The sequence below is a fragment of the Rissa tridactyla genome, chromosome 24, assembly GCF_028500815.1.
Source record: "Rissa tridactyla isolate bRisTri1 chromosome 24, bRisTri1.patW.cur.20221130, whole genome shotgun sequence".
In the NCBI taxonomy this organism is placed as follows: Eukaryota; Metazoa; Chordata; class Aves; order Charadriiformes; family Laridae; genus Rissa; species Rissa tridactyla.
The window spans coordinates 1,325,989-1,343,942 of NC_071489.1; the positions used below are offsets into that span (position 1 = coordinate 1,325,989).

The 17,954-nt window shown below is 50.4% G+C and overlaps 2 protein-coding genes across 7 annotated transcripts in view; one reads left to right on the top strand and one right to left on the bottom strand.

Annotated features, from left to right (window-relative positions):
* Window positions 1-17,954, bottom strand: part of LOC128901248 (keratin, type II cytoskeletal cochleal) — a 65,672-nt gene that overhangs the window by 24,328 nt on the left and 23,390 nt on the right. For all 6 annotated transcript variants that reach the window (XM_054183107.1, XM_054183106.1, XM_054183105.1 and 3 more), the window contains 2 exons: window positions 15,704-15,766; window positions 15,148-15,263 (listed from right to left, as the gene is read on the bottom strand). The gene's annotated coding sequence lies outside the window, so the exon portion shown is untranslated. The remainder of the gene's footprint in view (window positions 1-15,147; window positions 15,264-15,703; window positions 15,767-17,954) is intronic.
* Window positions 1,468-16,454, top strand: KRT80 (keratin 80). The gene is made up of 9 exons (XM_054183049.1): window positions 1,468-1,794; window positions 5,369-5,583; window positions 10,792-10,852; window positions 11,859-11,954; window positions 14,120-14,284; window positions 14,801-14,926; window positions 15,022-15,242; window positions 16,082-16,137; window positions 16,231-16,454. The coding sequence occupies exons 1-9, from the start codon at window positions 1,468-1,470 to the stop codon at window positions 16,452-16,454; spliced, it is 1,491 nt and encodes a 496-aa protein (XP_054039024.1).

The following is a 17,954-nucleotide window of genomic DNA, read 5'->3' on the forward strand; positions in this document are numbered from 1 at the left end:
ACGGATCATCAAGGGAAACGTTTTCCCTGGAAAGGGTGCTTTGGTAAGATGGGCATGTCATGTGAAAGCACACTTTTCTTGGCAAAATAGTGAAAGAAAAGGTTAACCCTACTGCAAGGGGCCATCTTTCTTCTGAAGTCCTTAAAATAGAAACTACTACAACATCAGATGCATTTCTTGTTGAAGCAGGTCTGCGACAGATCCAAACTTTCTTTCACTTTACTTGGCAGGGAAATTCCCAGCTTGTCTTCCAACATAGGGCAGAACCAGGCTGTAAAACAGCAGCTTTCCAAAAAAATGGAAATTCTCAATTTTGGCCTGAGAAGACCATCCCCTTTCCTGAGAACACTGCAATGCAGTACACAAAAGAGGCAGAAATGGGTGCTCTCCTGTCCTGATTTTTCACGTGCGAAACTCAGTTAAAGCAGGAAAATGCTTTCAAGAAAGCCACGTCCAACACTGGTGTACACCTCGGTCCAAACAGGTATTTAAGGGCGTGCCAGCTCAGCAGCCAAGAACTCATTAAAAGACAGTTGGTTTTGGTGTCTCCAGTGCCAGCTTTTAAAGGGCTTTCAAGGAGCAGGAGAGCAGCAACCAAAGATGGACTTGGGCACTTCTGAGATCCAGCTCCATGTCTAGAGGTTTTGAAGGTCTCCATTGCTGCCAGACCAGACAACCGAACAACCTCAGGACTCTTGGACCCCACACCCAAGGGTCTCAGAACCAGGCCTATCATCCCTAAAACACGCGGAGCAGCAGAAGCTTCCGTGATGCGCTTCTGTGGTCAAAGGAAGACAGGGAACACCTGTGGTCACCACGAGCTTGAGATGTGCCACCAAACTCCTACCCGTAGCCAATTCAGACTCTTTCTTTAAGACTTTAAACACTCCCCTACAAAAAAAAAAAATAATAATAAAAAAAAAAAATCACAATTTCTTCCTGCAGACTTTGGCTGGAAACCAGCCAGGGGCTGATCCCAGGCTCCGTGAGCCAAGCACTAGCGCAGCAGCCGTGCTCAGAGCCGTCCTCCCCGAGCCCAGCACCTTTGATTGCTTTCTTCACCATTTAAGGATGAGGAAAGCAGCTGCTCGGGGCCCAGCGAATTACCTGTGAGTGATTTGTTTTTGCTGCAAGTGCCTATGCCCTCACCACACAAACAAGCTCCTGAAAAAAGGAGGGTACAGAGAGAGGAGGGAAAAAAAAAAAAAAATAAAAAGCCAACAGGTTGATCTGGATTACATCAACGGTTACACCCTCCTCCGTTTAATGAACATAGGAGAACAGGTGCTTGTAATTCATTAGCCAACCCACGAGCTGAGGAGACAGGAATTAAGCCGACCAACCTCCTCAGCGTGCCACTACTCTCCTTCCCTTTGAGGCAGCAGCAGCAAGAAAACTTCATCTCTTTTTTTTCCTCTCCCTTTCCCTCCCTTCCCCTCCCTCGAGCTGCACAGCCACAAGCCGAGCATGACTAACCCTTGCAAAGCCTTCACCAGTGGCTCCCTCTCCTCCTGGGAGGTGTCAGGGAAGATGAGCAGAGGAAAAGCCGCCAGCACATCCCCGGACTGCCTGGGCCGCTGCAGTCCCAGCGAGGTGGCCAGCAATGGCTACAGCTCGCTCAGCCTCCACGGAGATGGTGGATACCGATGCTCCTCTTACCCTTCCTTCTCCATCGACGGGAGACTCCTGGCCCCCGTGCACCTCGATATCGACCCCGACTTCCAAGCCATGCGGCAGCAGGAGAAGGAGGACATCAAGCTGCTCAACAACCAGTTTGTGACCCTAATTGAGAAGGTAAGGTGGGCTACTGAGGACCACGGTGCAGCATGGGGACAAGGATGGTGGTGGGGAAGCAGACACTAACCAGTCTCTCAGGAGACTTATCAAGGCCTTCAGCTAACTGTGGCCAGGCTCTGAATATTAGGCTAATTACCCAATTAGTTATTCCTTCAGTGCTATCTGTTTTAACAAGGGCTAGCATCACCTCTAGGTGAAGCTGGGCCGCATCCGTGGTCAGCAGCACCAGGCAGCCTGTGCATCCCCTCTGCCGCGCCTGTCACCCCATGGGTCCCTGGGGGGGACAAGCGCTCTGCCCTCGGGGACCCTGCCCTGCCTGAGCAGCAACGGCAGGGACACAGAGGCACGGTGCCGGACAGAGCAGGCCTCGGCTCCCGTGGTGGACAAACAGCCACGGGCAGTGACGCTGATTAGGGCAGCAGCTCCGATTCTTCGCCAGCTGCTAAAGGGAGCTGGAAACTCACCTCCACAGCAATGCGGTGGGCAAGGGAGACCCCCCCACCCACCTCCCTCCTCTGTGGTTTTTATTGCGAGGGGTTGTGTCCTTAGCCAAGAAAGCGTCGCTTTCATCTCTTAAGATCCATGAGAAGGCAGAAGGTTTTCTCAAAGGAAAACAACTCATCTAGCCGAGGCAGGTTTCTGCAAAGCCCCGGTGCTCTGTAAACAGATGGTAATCTCCCAGGAGGATTGCTTCACTGCGCTCTACAATGCAGGCACTCGATGCCAAGCTACTATGGCTTGGGATTTTTTTGTTGTTGTTGTTCCGACTCTACCTCTAAGAGGACCTGAATTTACTCTGGGAAGGAGAAGGGTGGGGGAACCATCTCCCATAGCACCTATCCAAACTGAACAGTTGTGAACCAACCACACCTACGTGTGCAAATGGGAGTGCAGCAGCACCGGGAGCTCACCCCGGCCAGAGGGACACGGCCGCCTTCACAGCTGGGCTTTTCCAAGCACAGATCTCAGCCATGAGAATTTGGAGAACCCCAGGTTTGGAAATCACCCAGGTGGGTTGTGTCGCAGGTGCTGCGGGACTGGTCCTTTGACTAGCCAGATGGAGAGGTCAGGGTTTGCACAGATGTCAGCGCTGCTCAGAAACCAGACCTCAGCAGAAAGGATGGGGGTAGGGGAGATGGGACAAGACCACACAGTGACAACGTGTAGGTGAGCCAGACCTCGGGCACCAGCCTGTTCCGTGCAAACAGCGATGGAAGGAGTAAGCGAGCCTCCAGGTTTCCCAATACACCCAATCTGGTGGCCTGCTGATAAGGGTGCTTTATGGGGCCCAATTGATGGACAGAAGATCCAAACACCCCACCTTAGCTGAGTGGCTTTGACTTCAGTGCTGTCAGCTCATGCATTTCGCTTTGAAGGCTGTAACTTCAAGTGGTACATCAAGTGGCAAACTTCAGCCATCTGCCTCAGGCCCTCATTCCAGAGGAAGGTAATGACACTTCCTTGTCAAAGAGAACTTGTCTTTTTAATCAGGAATTCAGATGGTCTCAAGCCTGAGCGGCTCATTCCTCAGATAATTGACCACACTAGCTTTAGGAGTTGCTGATGATGATTTTCCAGCAGGCTGTTCCAGAACTGCTAGCATTTATTTTCCATCCAGATATGTCCAGGTGGAAGACAGGGAACAGCCAAGTGATGGAGACCCTGTTTGACGCTCTACCTTTAGCCTCAGCAGCACAGAGTAGAGACCTCTGAGGACAAAGTTTTAGTCACTTCTGTGTTCAGGCATGATTTTCCAGGAAACGTGGCCACGTCTGGGTGATCCTTCTGCTGCAAAACTCTCGTTAAAAGACTTTGCAAGGAAGAATTTCTGCTACGAGGGATGCTGTATGAGAAGCCAAGATCTAAGCGGTTCAGCCCAGTGCATGGGTATGGTTTGGGAACAGGAAAGAAACAGAAGAGTTGGTGAGGGGAAAAAGAAAAGCAACCAAGGATTAGGAGTGAGGTCAGGAACTGAGACTTGATCTGAGGATCAAAGATGGATTTAGAACAGCAGCCAACGCATTCAGTCATTTACCGTCCCAGCAGCAAACGGGGAAGCTGCTTAAAATGAGAGGCTGTTCCCTACAGCCTATCCCACAGGTTGATCCCAGCCCCACTGAGGGATGCTCTATCACAATCCCTGAGATGCCTCAGATGGAGGGAGCAAACTGGCTCCTGGTAGCCCCGGAGGCCACTGACTTGTGCCACTTGCAACGTCCCTTTCTGGCTCCGCTGCAGGAGCATCCTCTGGTTCTCAGCCTCACACACGCAGTGTGCCACTCCGGTTTTGTGCCAGGACAAAGCAGCCAGTCAGCAGACTTGACTACTGATGGGACGTCTACGGCCGTGCGTTACGATATCAGGAAGAAAGGATTAGGTCCCTAACGGTGAGACCTGGAAGGTCCCAACGCTTGCACTCCTGCTGAAAACCGAGTGAGCATCTGAGTGGTTTTGCTTTGCTTGGCTGCGCTCTGTTTCTGCCTTTCTCTGCTCAGACAGAGCTCTTTCCCCAAAAGATGCAGTCTCTCACCACGTGCATCGGTGCGGCGCTCAGCAGCCCGGAGCTCTCTCTGCTCAACGCACTGATGCTGACTGGGGCCACAGAAAACTAAAGAAAAAGTCAAAGCTGAAGGGCAAGCAGAAGGTCAAGGCCTGATGGCACCTGCACCCCACTGCTCACGCCACCCAGGGCACGGTATCAGCGCTGAGTCACCTTGGTGACAGAGCGGAGGACGCTGTTGGAGGCAACTCGCAAATCACCAGCCAAAACGTGACTGAAGGAGTTTGGTTTTGTTCACAATGCAATAAGAGAGAGAGGAGGTAGCAATTAGATAATTAATTGAAGTTAGCCGAGAGCTTTGAAGATGAAAACTGTTAAACACTGAGCATTACTGTTAAGATTGTGAATATTAGGAAAGAAGAGTGCCAGATTCATCAGACAGTGGGTGGATGAAAATGCAGCGTATCCTCTCGAGCAGACAGGCACAAACACACATAGACCTCACGTGGAGTCTGTAATTATTTTGCTTATTCTCTAGAGTTCCCATAGGCCTTGTCTATGTTGCTTTGCAATACAAACCAGGACTCTGATTCATTCCCTAAACTTCACCATGGTGTAATCCTACAGATTTGAGAGGAGTTACCTTTGTTTGTGCCACTCCAAGGTAGTAACTCAGACTCCCATTCACCCTGGACATACGCGCGTGGCCTGTGCTGGACTTTCAGCCTCTGCTTCAATACGTTCGGAGGCAAAGAGGACCAGCATTGAATAGTTCTTGTTTTTCAGTGACTTGACAAGAGATGCTCATTCATTTTGATGTGAACACATTCTATCAAGAAATTAATAAGTAGGCAATGTGGAAAGCCTCTAAAAGTCACTATAACCCTCCATCCTCAGGCCTGATCTTCAAGGGATTTCTCATTCTCACCTGGAACCTGGAGATCTCTGCTGATTCCAGCAGCTTCTCACTACTCTGACGGTCTCCAGGTCAATGTCTCCTGCCCTGCCAGGAGCAGCCAGCTTTGCTTGTAGCTCTCAGTGTTACTAATGTCTCCGAAACATCTTCTGCAGGTTCAGTGCTTGGAGCAACAGAACAAGGTCCTGACGACAAGGTGGAACTTCCTGAAGGATCAAGACAATTCCCACTCCGAGTCAGACATCAAGGCCATCTACGATCAGTACATGAGCAAAATGAATCAAGAGATGAAGGCGCTCAACTACGAGCAGGAAAATCTTGAGCTGGAGCTGACAAAGGTCCTGAGCACCATGGATGACTTCCGAAGCAAGTAGGTGTCTAGCCTGCCTGGATATTACAAGGGGGGATGTGTTTCAAAGGTATCGGTTCAGCTGTGCACACGAATAGCCTGGGATTGACTTAACACGGGCAGCCTCTTATTCCCAGGAAGAAATTCCTACTTTGGTGTGCGCAGAACCGCGTATTTGAGAAGTTAGCATCTTAGCCTCCTCCTGATTAACTAGAGATGAAAGGAAATCCATAGAAAGCAAAATACCACAGAGTGCAGGGCATCCGCGCAATGCTCCGGCCAGAGGAGAGCTCTAGGGAACAGTATTATCGGGAATGACAGCCACTGAAATGGAGAAATATTTATTCTCCGCACCATTATCAGGAGCCAGAACTTTCTCCCCAAACCACTTTGCTCATACCAAGCAGCCTGGGTCCATAAACACCCCTTTCCTTTCCCTCTTCACCCCACAGCATTTAATGCAAAATTTGGCTTTGACCAAAAAGTCAGACTTTTGCCCAGAAAATGTCTTGACAGAAAATACTGAGGCAGCTGAAAGTTTAAGGGAGGACCAGCTGCCACGTGCTTATCGCTGCTTTTGCCAAGAGCTCTGAGATCTTCAGATAAGAGCAGTTGAGATGTGCCATAGCTCATCCAAGAAGACAATGCTTTTCTTATTATCGGGGTCATTTGCATACCACAGGTGAATCCACAATTAGATACTTTCCCCTACAGTTACACCCATCTGCTTACACGAGATCTCTGGAGTCTTCCATGCTGATTTGCAGCAGAGAGTCACGTATGGGCACTGTCAAAACAGACCAGGGGTGCCAAGGGACTGAGAGACAGCACTGGAGGGACAGCCCAGACCTGTTCCTGATGTACGAACCGACGCATAAATAACAATGGTGTCCCCTCCAGAGAATTTAGCCCAGAGATCCTGAAGCTCTTTGCAGACTTCGGTTAAACCAGACAATGTATCTGCAAATCAGGGGAAGGACCAATACCTCCACTTCACAGACACTAACGGACACGCAGCAGTTCGATGTCTTGCTCAAGCTCACAGAGCGAGCTGGTGGCAGAGCAGGAACAGGAGCTAGGAGTTTGGTTCTTGACCTTATGCTGAAATCATTACGCTTGGCATCCTTCAAGAAGTGAAGGACTGACACCCAGGTGCCTAGAAATCCCTAAATTCTTTGTGGTGGGTGTCTGTTTTTTGGATATTGGATGGTTTTGGATGTTTGTTTATTTGGATGTTGGTTTTGCTACAAGGCTTGGGCTCACTGATGCTTGCTTTGCTGCCAGGTAGCAACCCTGAGCTCGGATCAAAGCCATGGTATGGATTGTGCCTTTTACTCCCTGCCCTAAAAAGATTAAGATCTTCATCCCTCTCTGGAGCACTTGATCTTCCTTGCAGCAATATCTTTCTGAGGAAATATCTGCTCTGTGGCCCTTCTCGGTTATTCCCTGAGTGTCAGGAAAACCCAGACAGGAAAAGGGTTGTGCTGGTGGAGAATGTCAGATCAGTCACCCATATCTGCTCTCACAGTTCGTACTCATATTTGTACTCAGTAATTGCCTCATTAATTGCCTACACCTGGCAGTTCTCTTTTTTTTTCCCCAGCCTGATTTCTGAATGATCGAAGTGCTCACACAAACAGGCTCTGTGTTTCCCCCTACCTTTTGATTTTCTTGGACAGTTACTACCTAGTTGGATAACAGGATAGTCATGACAGGGACGCTACAGCCCTCAAAATTAAAAAAAGAGACTGACTAGAGGGACAGGACGCACCTACACCCAGCACGCACAGAGCATGAGGACGCAGTGTGTGCCCACGGGCAGTATTAGGCAGTGGAGAATCCACAGTGAGCACCAGCTTACGACCAGCCCGACTATGGGTCTTGAGAAGAGTTCCTGCTTTGTGGGACTAGACAGCCATGGGAAAGCGGCCTTCAGAAATGACACTGCTCCCAGACCACTGCGCCTTCATTTGCGGAGCCGTCCTCTCCCACTTTCTCCCGTTTGCGAGCTGCAAGGCACAAGCCCTGCCAGGGGTGACCTACGCAGCGAACAGGCAAAACCCACCCTGTCATTGGGTGCTGTTAACACCCAAAGCCAGAGCAGGTGCATTTCTGTGACAGTGACAATCCACCTTATTGTTCCCAGCAGTTAGTGATTCATGGGGAGAGAACTGCTGCTTCTGCTGAGCCTTCTCCAGGCAGCAATCCAACCCCGTCCTAACCCACGCTGGCTCTGTCGAGTCCTGCACACCGCCTTCGAGAAGGCGGCCTCAGCACAGCTGGTTTTTTGGAGCAAATGGTCTGCCTAAACCATGCTAATTTTGGAGGCTTCCAACTCCTCTGGAGGTTTCTTTTCCCAAGGGAATTTTTTGGGGGGAGGAAAAGCTAATAACTTCACTGGCAAATTGAACTGGTTACGCTCTCATCCAAGCTGCGGCATTCCAGACGAAACGCGCCATGCGCACGGTGACCACCCAGGCAGGCTGCTGCCCTACAGATCACTTCAGCTGGGAAACCCGCCTCTCAGTGCCCCTCTGCAAGGCCCTAATTCGCCTGTTTTCTCTATCCAGGGACTGCTCTCCGAAAACCATTGCACTTGCACCTCCTTCTCAAACTAGATTGCCACTGCCCAGCAATTCCAAACAGAGAGAATGGAGAGGGGACAGGGAAGCAGGCTGGAGGCTGGCACAGGATCTCAAACTCTTCTTCTTTAGGAAGTCAAGCTAAAAATCAAATACCAAAACATACCTGAATAAGGATGACTGCCCAGAGGTGCACATCTGCACAGGTGTTTGCTTCAGCTCTCCACAGAGACAATTTGCACATGCAAAGACCCATTTGAATGGGAAGGCAGGGAATTTTTGCATGTGCTGACCTACTCTGGTGTGGCGCTGGGGAGATGCTGAAGGAAAATATTCTCCTTTAGAGGATCCATTTCTGAGATCCAGGGATTGCGTTAGCCAAATCTTGCCCCCTGAAGACTAGACAGTCAACACCCCTCTACCCTCAGCCTCTGCAGTTGGTTTTCAGTTGCTTCCTGCCCCATTTCCTTGCTCCACAAGAGGAAAGGTGACTTAATTCCATGCCACCAGGCTCAAGTCCATCCCACCACTAGATCTTCACCCTAAAGTAATCTTGGAAGGCAGATCAAGAGAGGAACGTAGCCTGCCTGAGATTTGGTTCACCTCTGATTTTACTTCAGTGCCTATGGAAGGAGCCCAAGGCGACCAGACACCTGTCTCAAGTGTGTCTTAAGTGCATGAATCGAGATGGGATGGATTTACTCCTTAACGCACGACTGCTTGAGGATTATCTCTAAGGAGATAAATGCTGTAATGTGTTTGTGGAATGCTCCATCCCCATGTGAGTCATCTCCCAGCCACCAGGTCCCTCCGGAGCCGTGTGGTGAGCACGTTTGGCTGGCTCGGCTTGCTCTCTTTCAGTCAGGAGCGTTGTTTGTTCAATATGCAAGATTATGTCAGCGCCCGGCAATGTGTGAAGCTGCTTCGGCAGGCTGGGACAGACTGGGATTGGGCTGAGATGCAATGAGGATGAAGGAAGAGTGGCAGGCTGTAATTAAGCTCAGTACATAGTTCCTGGCAGCATGGCTAACATTCCAGCTAAAGAGCAGAGAAACCAGACAGGTAAATCTCGTTAGCCATGCCACCTGGCCTTATAAGAGCAGGCAAGGAGAGGGCGAGTTTAACACCATGGGGGTACTCAAGAACCTTAGAAGCCCCTAACTGTGACTGTCAGATCCCCTCCCTGCCCTCACAGTTCCCTCTGCCAAGGAAGCAACAGCTCCAGGGAGCTGGTTTTGATATTTCAGGTCAGCCCCTGAGCATGACTTACCCCCTTGCCCTGCAACATGATCCTCTGTGCTGCATTCCCAATTCCTTCTCCTCTTTCCACTCCTAGGCACAGCTCTGCTTTCTCCTAAAGGTTTGTACAACAGCAGGGAGGGCTCTCGAGAGTAACCAAACCACCAACCAACAGAGTATGGCTGTCATGCCCGATTTTATCATCATCACTATTAGGACATGCCATTTTACTTCATTCCCAAAGGTCTCAGCCTTCCCTGTATCAATTTGGTGACATCTGTAAGTAGCACTGAAAGGTTTCATTCACAGCCTGGAAGCGCCTCTGTGCACATTAGGATAAGAGGGGCCCGAGGTATCGCGGAAGAGCAGGGAAGCCACGACCTCCCTGAGAGCGCAGCCTGCTCTGCTCGCAGCAGGAGAGCCAACGCTCCCAAAGCGTGTCCAGCAGCACCGCGGGAGATCCCAAACGCCCATCACATAACGCTCCCGCGTGGCAAACGAACCAGCTGCTGCTGGTCACACACCAGCACCAAAAGAGACCCTGTGGCTTCCTGCTCAAATACCTGCTTTTAGCAGCCTCAGAACTAGCCGCATGCTCATCCCAGGAGCCAGCAAGGGCTGGTGTATTCCCTAAGCTACCCCCTCGCGTTTGCTGCAGGCAAAGAAATGCATTTGCCCCTGGACTCAGTCTTTGCTATCCTGGTCCTGCCTTATCAAACCTGTTTCTAAAGGCCTGCGGGGCTGGTTCCTCTGCTGGACACGTAGCCATTAGGACTCCACCCGATCCCATCTGCTTTTTGTTACCTTCTGCTCTGCAGGGGCACTGTTCTCCCCAAATTACTTTGCCAGGTCCCGTGGTACTTGACAAACTGCACTAGGAGAACACCATCACGCTATGACACGGGTCCAGGAGTCTTGGACAAGACTCCCAGGCTCTGGAAATTAAATGCCAAGGATACCTGAAAGAAACAGAAGAGGAAGGCTTAGGGTGAAAGTTTAGGAGTCTTTGGGCATGTGGGTTTCACAGAGAATAACTCACCACACCCCACTTCTCCAAGCCTACTCTCTTTCTGTGGCAAATGGGAGGTAACCTGAGGTTGCTTAGCCCTCAAATTAAATCAGAATTAAAGCTACCTCCTCTCTGCTCTGGGGCTCTTCAGACTTAAAGTGCTCATGGTGTTACTACAAAGCAGCTGGCATGTGGCAGCTTGTTATCCTCTCTCTTGTCCAAGATGCCCACACCTGAGAGATATCTCTCCTTGCTGCCTAAGGTACACCAAGGAGGCAGGACACCATAGTAAAAGCAGAAAGCTTTGATATCAACACTTTTAGGGCCAGCAAGACAACCTTAAGTATCCAGAGTCTTTCACCATGTGCAATTTCTTACTGCTTTTTTCACTCTCCTTAGATACGAGGACGAAATTCGCCTCTGTAGTGGCATGGAATACACCTTCACGGAGCTCAAAAAGGTAAAGGCAAGAGAAGCTTTTCATCTGGACGGACTCCACACCAGCTCTGAGCAGTCACAAGAGTCACACATCTTGCCCTTCTCTTGCTGGAGAGGCAAGATGGTCCAGGCTCAGCCAAGAGCTAGCTCTGGCCAGAGTCCTTGCACCACAGATGTTTGTGGGGTAATAAGGTCTTGAGAAAGACAGCAGAGTGGAGACCACGGTCACCATTTCTACAGGAAAAGTACAAGTGAATCTGGGCCAGCTGTGGGTCCAGAAGAGCCCTGCAGCTCTCGGTGGAGGCGCCTGGGGGTCAGACCGTGCCTGCACCCACCCCCACTGCAGTGGCACTGGCCAGCCCTGCCTGGTGGGGTCCGCACCCCAGGACCCCCCGAGGCAACACCCCTGCTCCCTGGCGTGTTTCCTCTCAGAATGACATCATGGGTTGGGAAAGGCTGCAAATTGATAAATGTGTTTGCTTTTGTTTCCTGTAGCCACACCCTGTTTAAACATCCTGCCCCAGAAGTAGCTGCATTTGAGTATCAGCTGAAAGAGGAGGCTTTATGCACAGCCCTTACATCAAAAAAAATTAAATAATCCAAGGTGCAGGAATGCAGGGTGTTATTAGACAGAGGAAACGTTCTCCGCAAACGATCATTATGGCTAATTGCATGTTTTCCCCAACAGTCATCAGCCAGTAAGGGCAGTTCTGGTGACTTTTGTGGATGGCATCAGAGTTTTCAATAACCCGTGCTTTTTGTGGTGAACAAAAGATGAGTGGGTATGGATCAGCTCTGCCCGTTTCCTTCTCCACCCTACCTCGTTTGAGACTTCCACCAAAGCACTCACACAAAAAAGAACTGCAGAGGAAAAAGGTCCACAAAGGAGCCTCTCTACTTGTTTCACGAGTACTTGCCAATAAATAGCAAGCAGGGCGCTGGCTGGGGGAGAGGTGGCAGTGGGAGAAAACTTCTTGCTACAAACTCCGAGACAAACTGTTGATTAACACACTTTCCCTCTCCTGTAGGATTTAGATGTGAGCTCCTTGCACAGAACTGAGCTGGAGGTAAAACTCAACGGGCTCCAAGAGCTGATGGAGTTGAAGAAAACCATTTACGAGCAGGTAAAAATGCAATCGGGAGAGCAGCCCTGGCACACACACAAGCTGCCGTGGAAAAAAAAAAAAAAAAAAGTGGGATTTTGGTGGACAGTTCCACTACAGAGAGGGCATTGTTCTGGTTTTACACCAAAATGAGAGCTTGTCCAGGGGAGTCGCACGGTGTTACAGACAACTATTAGAGGGCTGAAGGCAGGGTCTCATGAGCTAATCCCCTTCCCTTAACTAAACCAGCTCCATTTTAAATTTCATCGGGATGTTTCGCCCGCCCCACAGCTACTGCAGGGAGGCTGCCCCAGAGGTCTCCCCTCAGGAACCCCCATCTCTCTCCCGACCTGCCTGAGCTTGGGCTCAGCTCCAAGCCTTTGCCTTGAGACCCCAGGTCAGGCACGAGCTGAACACTATGCTGCTCAGATTCAGAGGAACGGCTCACAACAAAACAGGACAAGCCCTGGTGAACCTGGGTGAGGTGCTAGGCGCTTTTTAACACAATCCACCATAGTCCATTTCCACTTAAACAATAAGTGCGCAGTCAGGAATGACTTCACCGGGGGCAGGAAGGATACAGAGGCTGGAGCCCTTCAGAGAAACCCGAAGGCTGCAGGGTGCCCGTATCCACTCAAACAGTGGGAAGCGATTGCAGCCACTTACTCAGAGCCTGTAAAATGTTACCAAGCAAGCTCGACAGTGTTTTGGGAATACTAATGATTTGTCTAAATTCCACCAATACAAACAATTAAAATGCTTGACAGAGGAATGTTATCACCCCTTATGGGGAAACTGAGGCACAGAGAGACAGAAGGACCTGCACAATATCAGTACTACGTTAGAATATCTACCCTGCCTGCAACTAACCGTGAAGCCTTACTTTCTCTAAAATTATAAGATTATTCCTGGTGCAAGGCAATCCACAGGGGTAGCTGGAAATCAGATACAACTGTGAGGATCTCCTTCTCGAGCTGATCTCCTCCAGGTCCCACGTGGCTGTCCTGGCAGAAGGCTGCATTTTTTTTTTAACCTGTGCTTCATGCAAAGAAATTCCCCCCTGCCTCTCTCTCTGCCCTCTCCTCTCAATAGCTTGTTTTCAGGTTAGTCATTTTCTCGCCTGTACCTGTTGATTTGACTGACATCAATGTCTAGGCATACATATCCAGTGGAAGGGCAAATTTTGCTTGACAGCTTTGCTCACAGCATGTTGGTATGAATCTGAAGAAAATCCCAGCCTCAATCCTCATTAATAAACCACCAGGTTTTCTCCCCCCCACTCCTTGCAGAGGATGCTCAAGTATTTGCAATAAACGAGCATTTTCTCAGATAGCTAAGAACCTGCTCAAAGATTAACAGAGAGGTTCAAGGATTAAACACCAGTGGGAAAAACTACTCTGATAATCCTGCTCTTTGGAAGAGTGGTGGGGTATTTTTCTGTTACTCATGAATCACCATGTCAGGGTGCCCTTTGTTTCTCCAGTCAGGGGAAGGCAAACAAGGTACACAAATGCTTCTCCAAAGAGATTAGAGCCCTCAGCACAAAAGGGAAGAACAAAAACATCAGGATGAAAGGTAAGCGATGGGGAGAGATGTATGCTGCTCCCTTTTAACAGTGGTGTAAATCAGACGCAACTGCAGAGGCGCCTACAAGAGCGACAGCCCTGCAGGAGCGGGCTGAGGCTGGGGGGGAGCTGCCAAGCGAACACGCACACCATCTGCTCAACATCAAGTCGCGTCTTGCCTGGATACAAACCACTCAGGAGTGCCGTTTACAGCCATGGATTAAGGGTCCTTTTTAGGTTCACCGAGGGGAGCCTGTATTCATCATTGTTTGTCTCCTTTTCTAAAGCTGTGACCGAGTCACTTATCAAGCGAAAATACCCCAGTCAGTGATACCGCAGCTTGTGCGTGCATGTTCCTGCTCCCCCCACGCTGGCTTGAGTCTCCCCAGCGTAAGAGAGCAGCTCTGGGGAGTGGAACAGGTCTGCTAGCGATGCATGTGTTCAGAGAAGGGTCCTGCTTCTTCCCTCTTTTAGCAGACACAAAGCAGACTACAACAACAGAAGCGGCAGCCACAGCCTCTCTAGATACTGAAGGAGAGCTGGGCAAGGACACCTTTTGAGCACCACCAGCCCGCAGAACATTTCACGCTGCCCTATTTCTGTTCTATCGTTGCTATTCAGGAACTCGAGGAGCTGCTGACAGAAATTAAGGACATTTCTGTTGTACTGGGAATTGACAACGCATGCAAACTCGATCTGAGCAGAATTGTGGAAGAAGTGAGGGCCCAGTACGAAGCCCTGGCTCTTCGGAGCTGGGAGGAGGCTGAAGCACTCACCAGGAGAAAGGTATTTGTCTCCTTATCTGATTTACACTGGGGAGAGGCAGGGGAAGAAGCGGAAGAGAGAGATCAGTCTAGAAACTACAGGAATCAGCAAGATGTGAAGGCACAGACTACACCTAGGAATGGAGGGAGGGATGGGGTGCTAACCCAGATCAACTCCTCCTCACTCAGGTCTGTAAATTAGGAGTTTCGTTGCTCTAGGCTCTCCACACCATCAGTGGAGAAAGGCAAAGACATCTCCCAGTGGCAGCTTGGCCACCTAAAAATGCAAATGACCTTCCACTGGTGCTCCTCCAAAAAGAGCAGGAAAGAATATGACTAACCCCAAGAGACTGTGTGCTCTACACCTGGCACAGCTTCAGCCAGAAGAGCGTATAAAAGTGAGCTCTAAATCCTTCCACACCCCCACTGTTTTTCCCCAGTTAGGTGCTTCCCCTCAAGGGCAGTGGGAATCCTCGCAGATTCCTTTGCCACAGCAGAGGAGGCACGCAGATAACCCACTCTTCCATCTCCCCTGCAGCTGAATGAAGGAAACACCCAGTCAGGCACCTACGGGGGTCACCTCCTTGACAGCCGACGGGAGATTGCAGACCTGAACATACAGATCCAGAAGTTGAGGTCCTGCATCGTGTCCCAGAAGAGCCAGGTGTGTCCTGGGATGGGTGACGGAACTCTGATACACAGGTCTCAAACTACCACACAGCTAACACCTCCACCACCCTTTTCCCTTTGCAACACCAGTGCCTGTACTTAGAGGAGCATATCAAAGAAGCAGGAGAGCATGGCGAGATGGCCCTCAAGGATGCCAAAGCCAAACTAGTCAAGCTAGAAGAAGCTCTCCAGAAGAGCAAGGAGGATATGGCTCACCTGGTGAAAGAGTATCAGGAGCTGATGAACATCAAGCTGGCTCTGGATGTGGAAATCCTCACTTACAGGAAGCTGATGGAAGGGGAGGAGAGCAGGTAAACTGGGCTTCTTTGTGCCTGAAGAGGGGAAGGGATCATAGAACGGTTTGGGTCAGAAGGGACATTAAAGATCGTCTAGTTCCCCAACCCCAACTCTCTCAGCCTGTCCCCACAGCAGAGGGGCTCCAGCCTGCCCAGCATCTCTGGGGCCTCCTCTGGCCCCGCTCCAACACCTCCGTGTCCTCCTGCTGTTGCTGCCCCAGCGCTGGAGGCAGCACTGCAGGGGGGTCTCACAGAGCGGAGCAGAGGGGCAGAATCCCCCCTCCCCCTGCTGGCCACGCTGCTGGGGATTCAGCCCAGGATGAGGTTGGTTTCTGGGCTGTGAGCGCACATTGCTAGCTCATGTTGAGCTTCTTATCCACCAACACCCTCAAGTCCTTTTCCTCAGGGCTGCTCTCCATCCGTTCTCCACCCAGCCTGGATTTGTGCTTGGGATTGCCCTGACCCACGTGCAGTACCTTGCGCTTGGCCTTGTTGAACTTCATGATGAAACTGAACTTCATTGGGATCCACCCAAACACCTAGGGGAAGAAAGAGACACCCCAAGCTTTGAGGCTGGTATTGAAGGTTTGATAAAGAACAAATCCCAGCAGCCCCCATACAGTTCGGCCCTGCTTCTTCCTCTGAAGTCTTCCTTAGACTGCCCAGACTGGAGCATTCCAGCACTTCTCTAGATAATGCTTTGCCCACGTGCTGTTGATTGAGCCTTCATGACCCAGCCATGCACTTGGCTCTACCCACGTAACCCAGCTTAGATGGGCCAAACTCCAGCCCTCTATCTGTCCGGCACAGCAGAGATTAGTATGCACCCTCACTCTCTGTCCTTCCATTCACAGCATGGAGCAACCAATACCCACAGTCATCAGCACCGTCCACTCCAAGCCAAAGCACCGTAAGTGGTTTTATTCATACAGTTTGGCGAAGCAGAGTGTGAACAAAATGTTTCTAACCTCCTCCCTTTCATTCCCCCTCTCCACCCCAGCAGTTTCTGCCAGCACCTTGAGAAACTCCAAGCTGTTTGCAAGAGGAACAGGCAGCACCAATGGTGAGATGAAGCTAAATGGTGGGAGCACAAAAATGCTGCCCTCTAGAAGCCACAGTGACACCTCAGCGACGCCTGAAGCAGATGCCTTCAGCAGCAGTGCCCGGCCAAAGCTCGGTTCCCTGCCCACCGAAGAATGCTTGGAGAAACAGAGCCCCACAGCATAAACACAAAACCTGTTGGCATCTGTAGCCAAATGAGGCCAAAGCACTTTCTCCTGAACTCAAGCCAATGTCCGAGGGACAAAGGATGAGGACCCACTCCAGGCTGTCTCTTTCAAGTTTGTCTTTACAACATCCCAGTCATCTCCATTACCAGTTACGAGCAGAATCCAACCCGGGATTTAGAGACTCTCCCATTCAGATACCCACACCAACGTCTTCCTCTCTAGCTCTGTTTCCCCAGAGGATTTGCATTCACAACCTTTGAGATCTACCTGTAGGAAACCTGGCAGGAGGGGCAAGTGTTATTGCACAAGGTTTTAACACAGCAGCCAGAAACCATCAGCCCAGCCATTTTACCAGTATTACAAAACCATTCGCCCCGCTCCATCCCTGCTCTGTGCGTGTCTGTGAGAGGTGGCCGCTGTCGTGGCTTTCAAAGGAAGCTTCATTGAGCTTCCCAATCAAGCTGGTGGGGAGATGCAGGTAAACAACCCGAGCCAGGTGGATTTGCATACCTGGTGACAAACATGCTGGCTGTACTGGGGGATCCTTGGCCACTTCAGCGTTTTTAACTGATTTTACTGCCTTTTGGGTGGCCCCTCATTCCTTCCCATGCGACTAAAGCTAAAACTCCCTAAAACTTTTATTTTCAGAGTCATCTCTCTAGCAGAGAGCATCTCCGCCTGTCTCACCTAAAGGCACTACAGACACACACCCCCGCCCTGCGTGGTTCTAGGCCCTAGAAATGGGATAACCCCAACGAGCAGGACTTGTCTTTGTATTTATTGAACTTACATTGCAGCTTTTACCTTGCCTGGCCGACACCAGCCACGTCACACCGCAGCTACTAGAGCTAACTCTGTAGATGCCACGTCCCCCTGCGAGGAAGGTGGGGGGAAATGTTCTGGCCTCAGCTCAGGCATTACCATGGCCCCCTTGCACAATCAACAGAGACAGTGCCCTGCAGTATTTTCCTTTACGAGGCCAGGCTCTGGCCTCAGCCACTGCCACACAGCCCTACTCGAGTTCCCAGATTTGGAGTTCCCAGGAGGAGTTGTTCAGAGTCTCTTTGCATATTTCCATTGAGCGCATTGCAGTATTTCCACGTTTCTGTAGGATAGACAACTACCATAGCGTCTGTGTACCCAGAACACTTGCTCTCCAGGGTTATGGCTGATATAATAAAGTATTGAGTGTCACATGGAAAGCACCGGGTTGTTTTGTTTTGTTTTTTTTTTTTTTTTTTTTTTTTCTCCCCTCTTCCAAATTTCTTACCACAGCCCACCTGAAATAGCAATTCCTTCCCCAGTTGCCAGCAGGTCTCAGCTGAGGGCTCTGGCTAAACTCTGGCAGCCAAATGAAGCCGAAAATTGCTTCCCAGGTAACTTGTTTGGTCCATGTCTCCAGGGAAAAGTACGCAGGGCTGGAGGAGCAGACACAGAGCCAGCAGCCAAGACTTTGGGGAGCTCACCGCTGTTCTGCCACCAGCCTTCCATGGGGCTT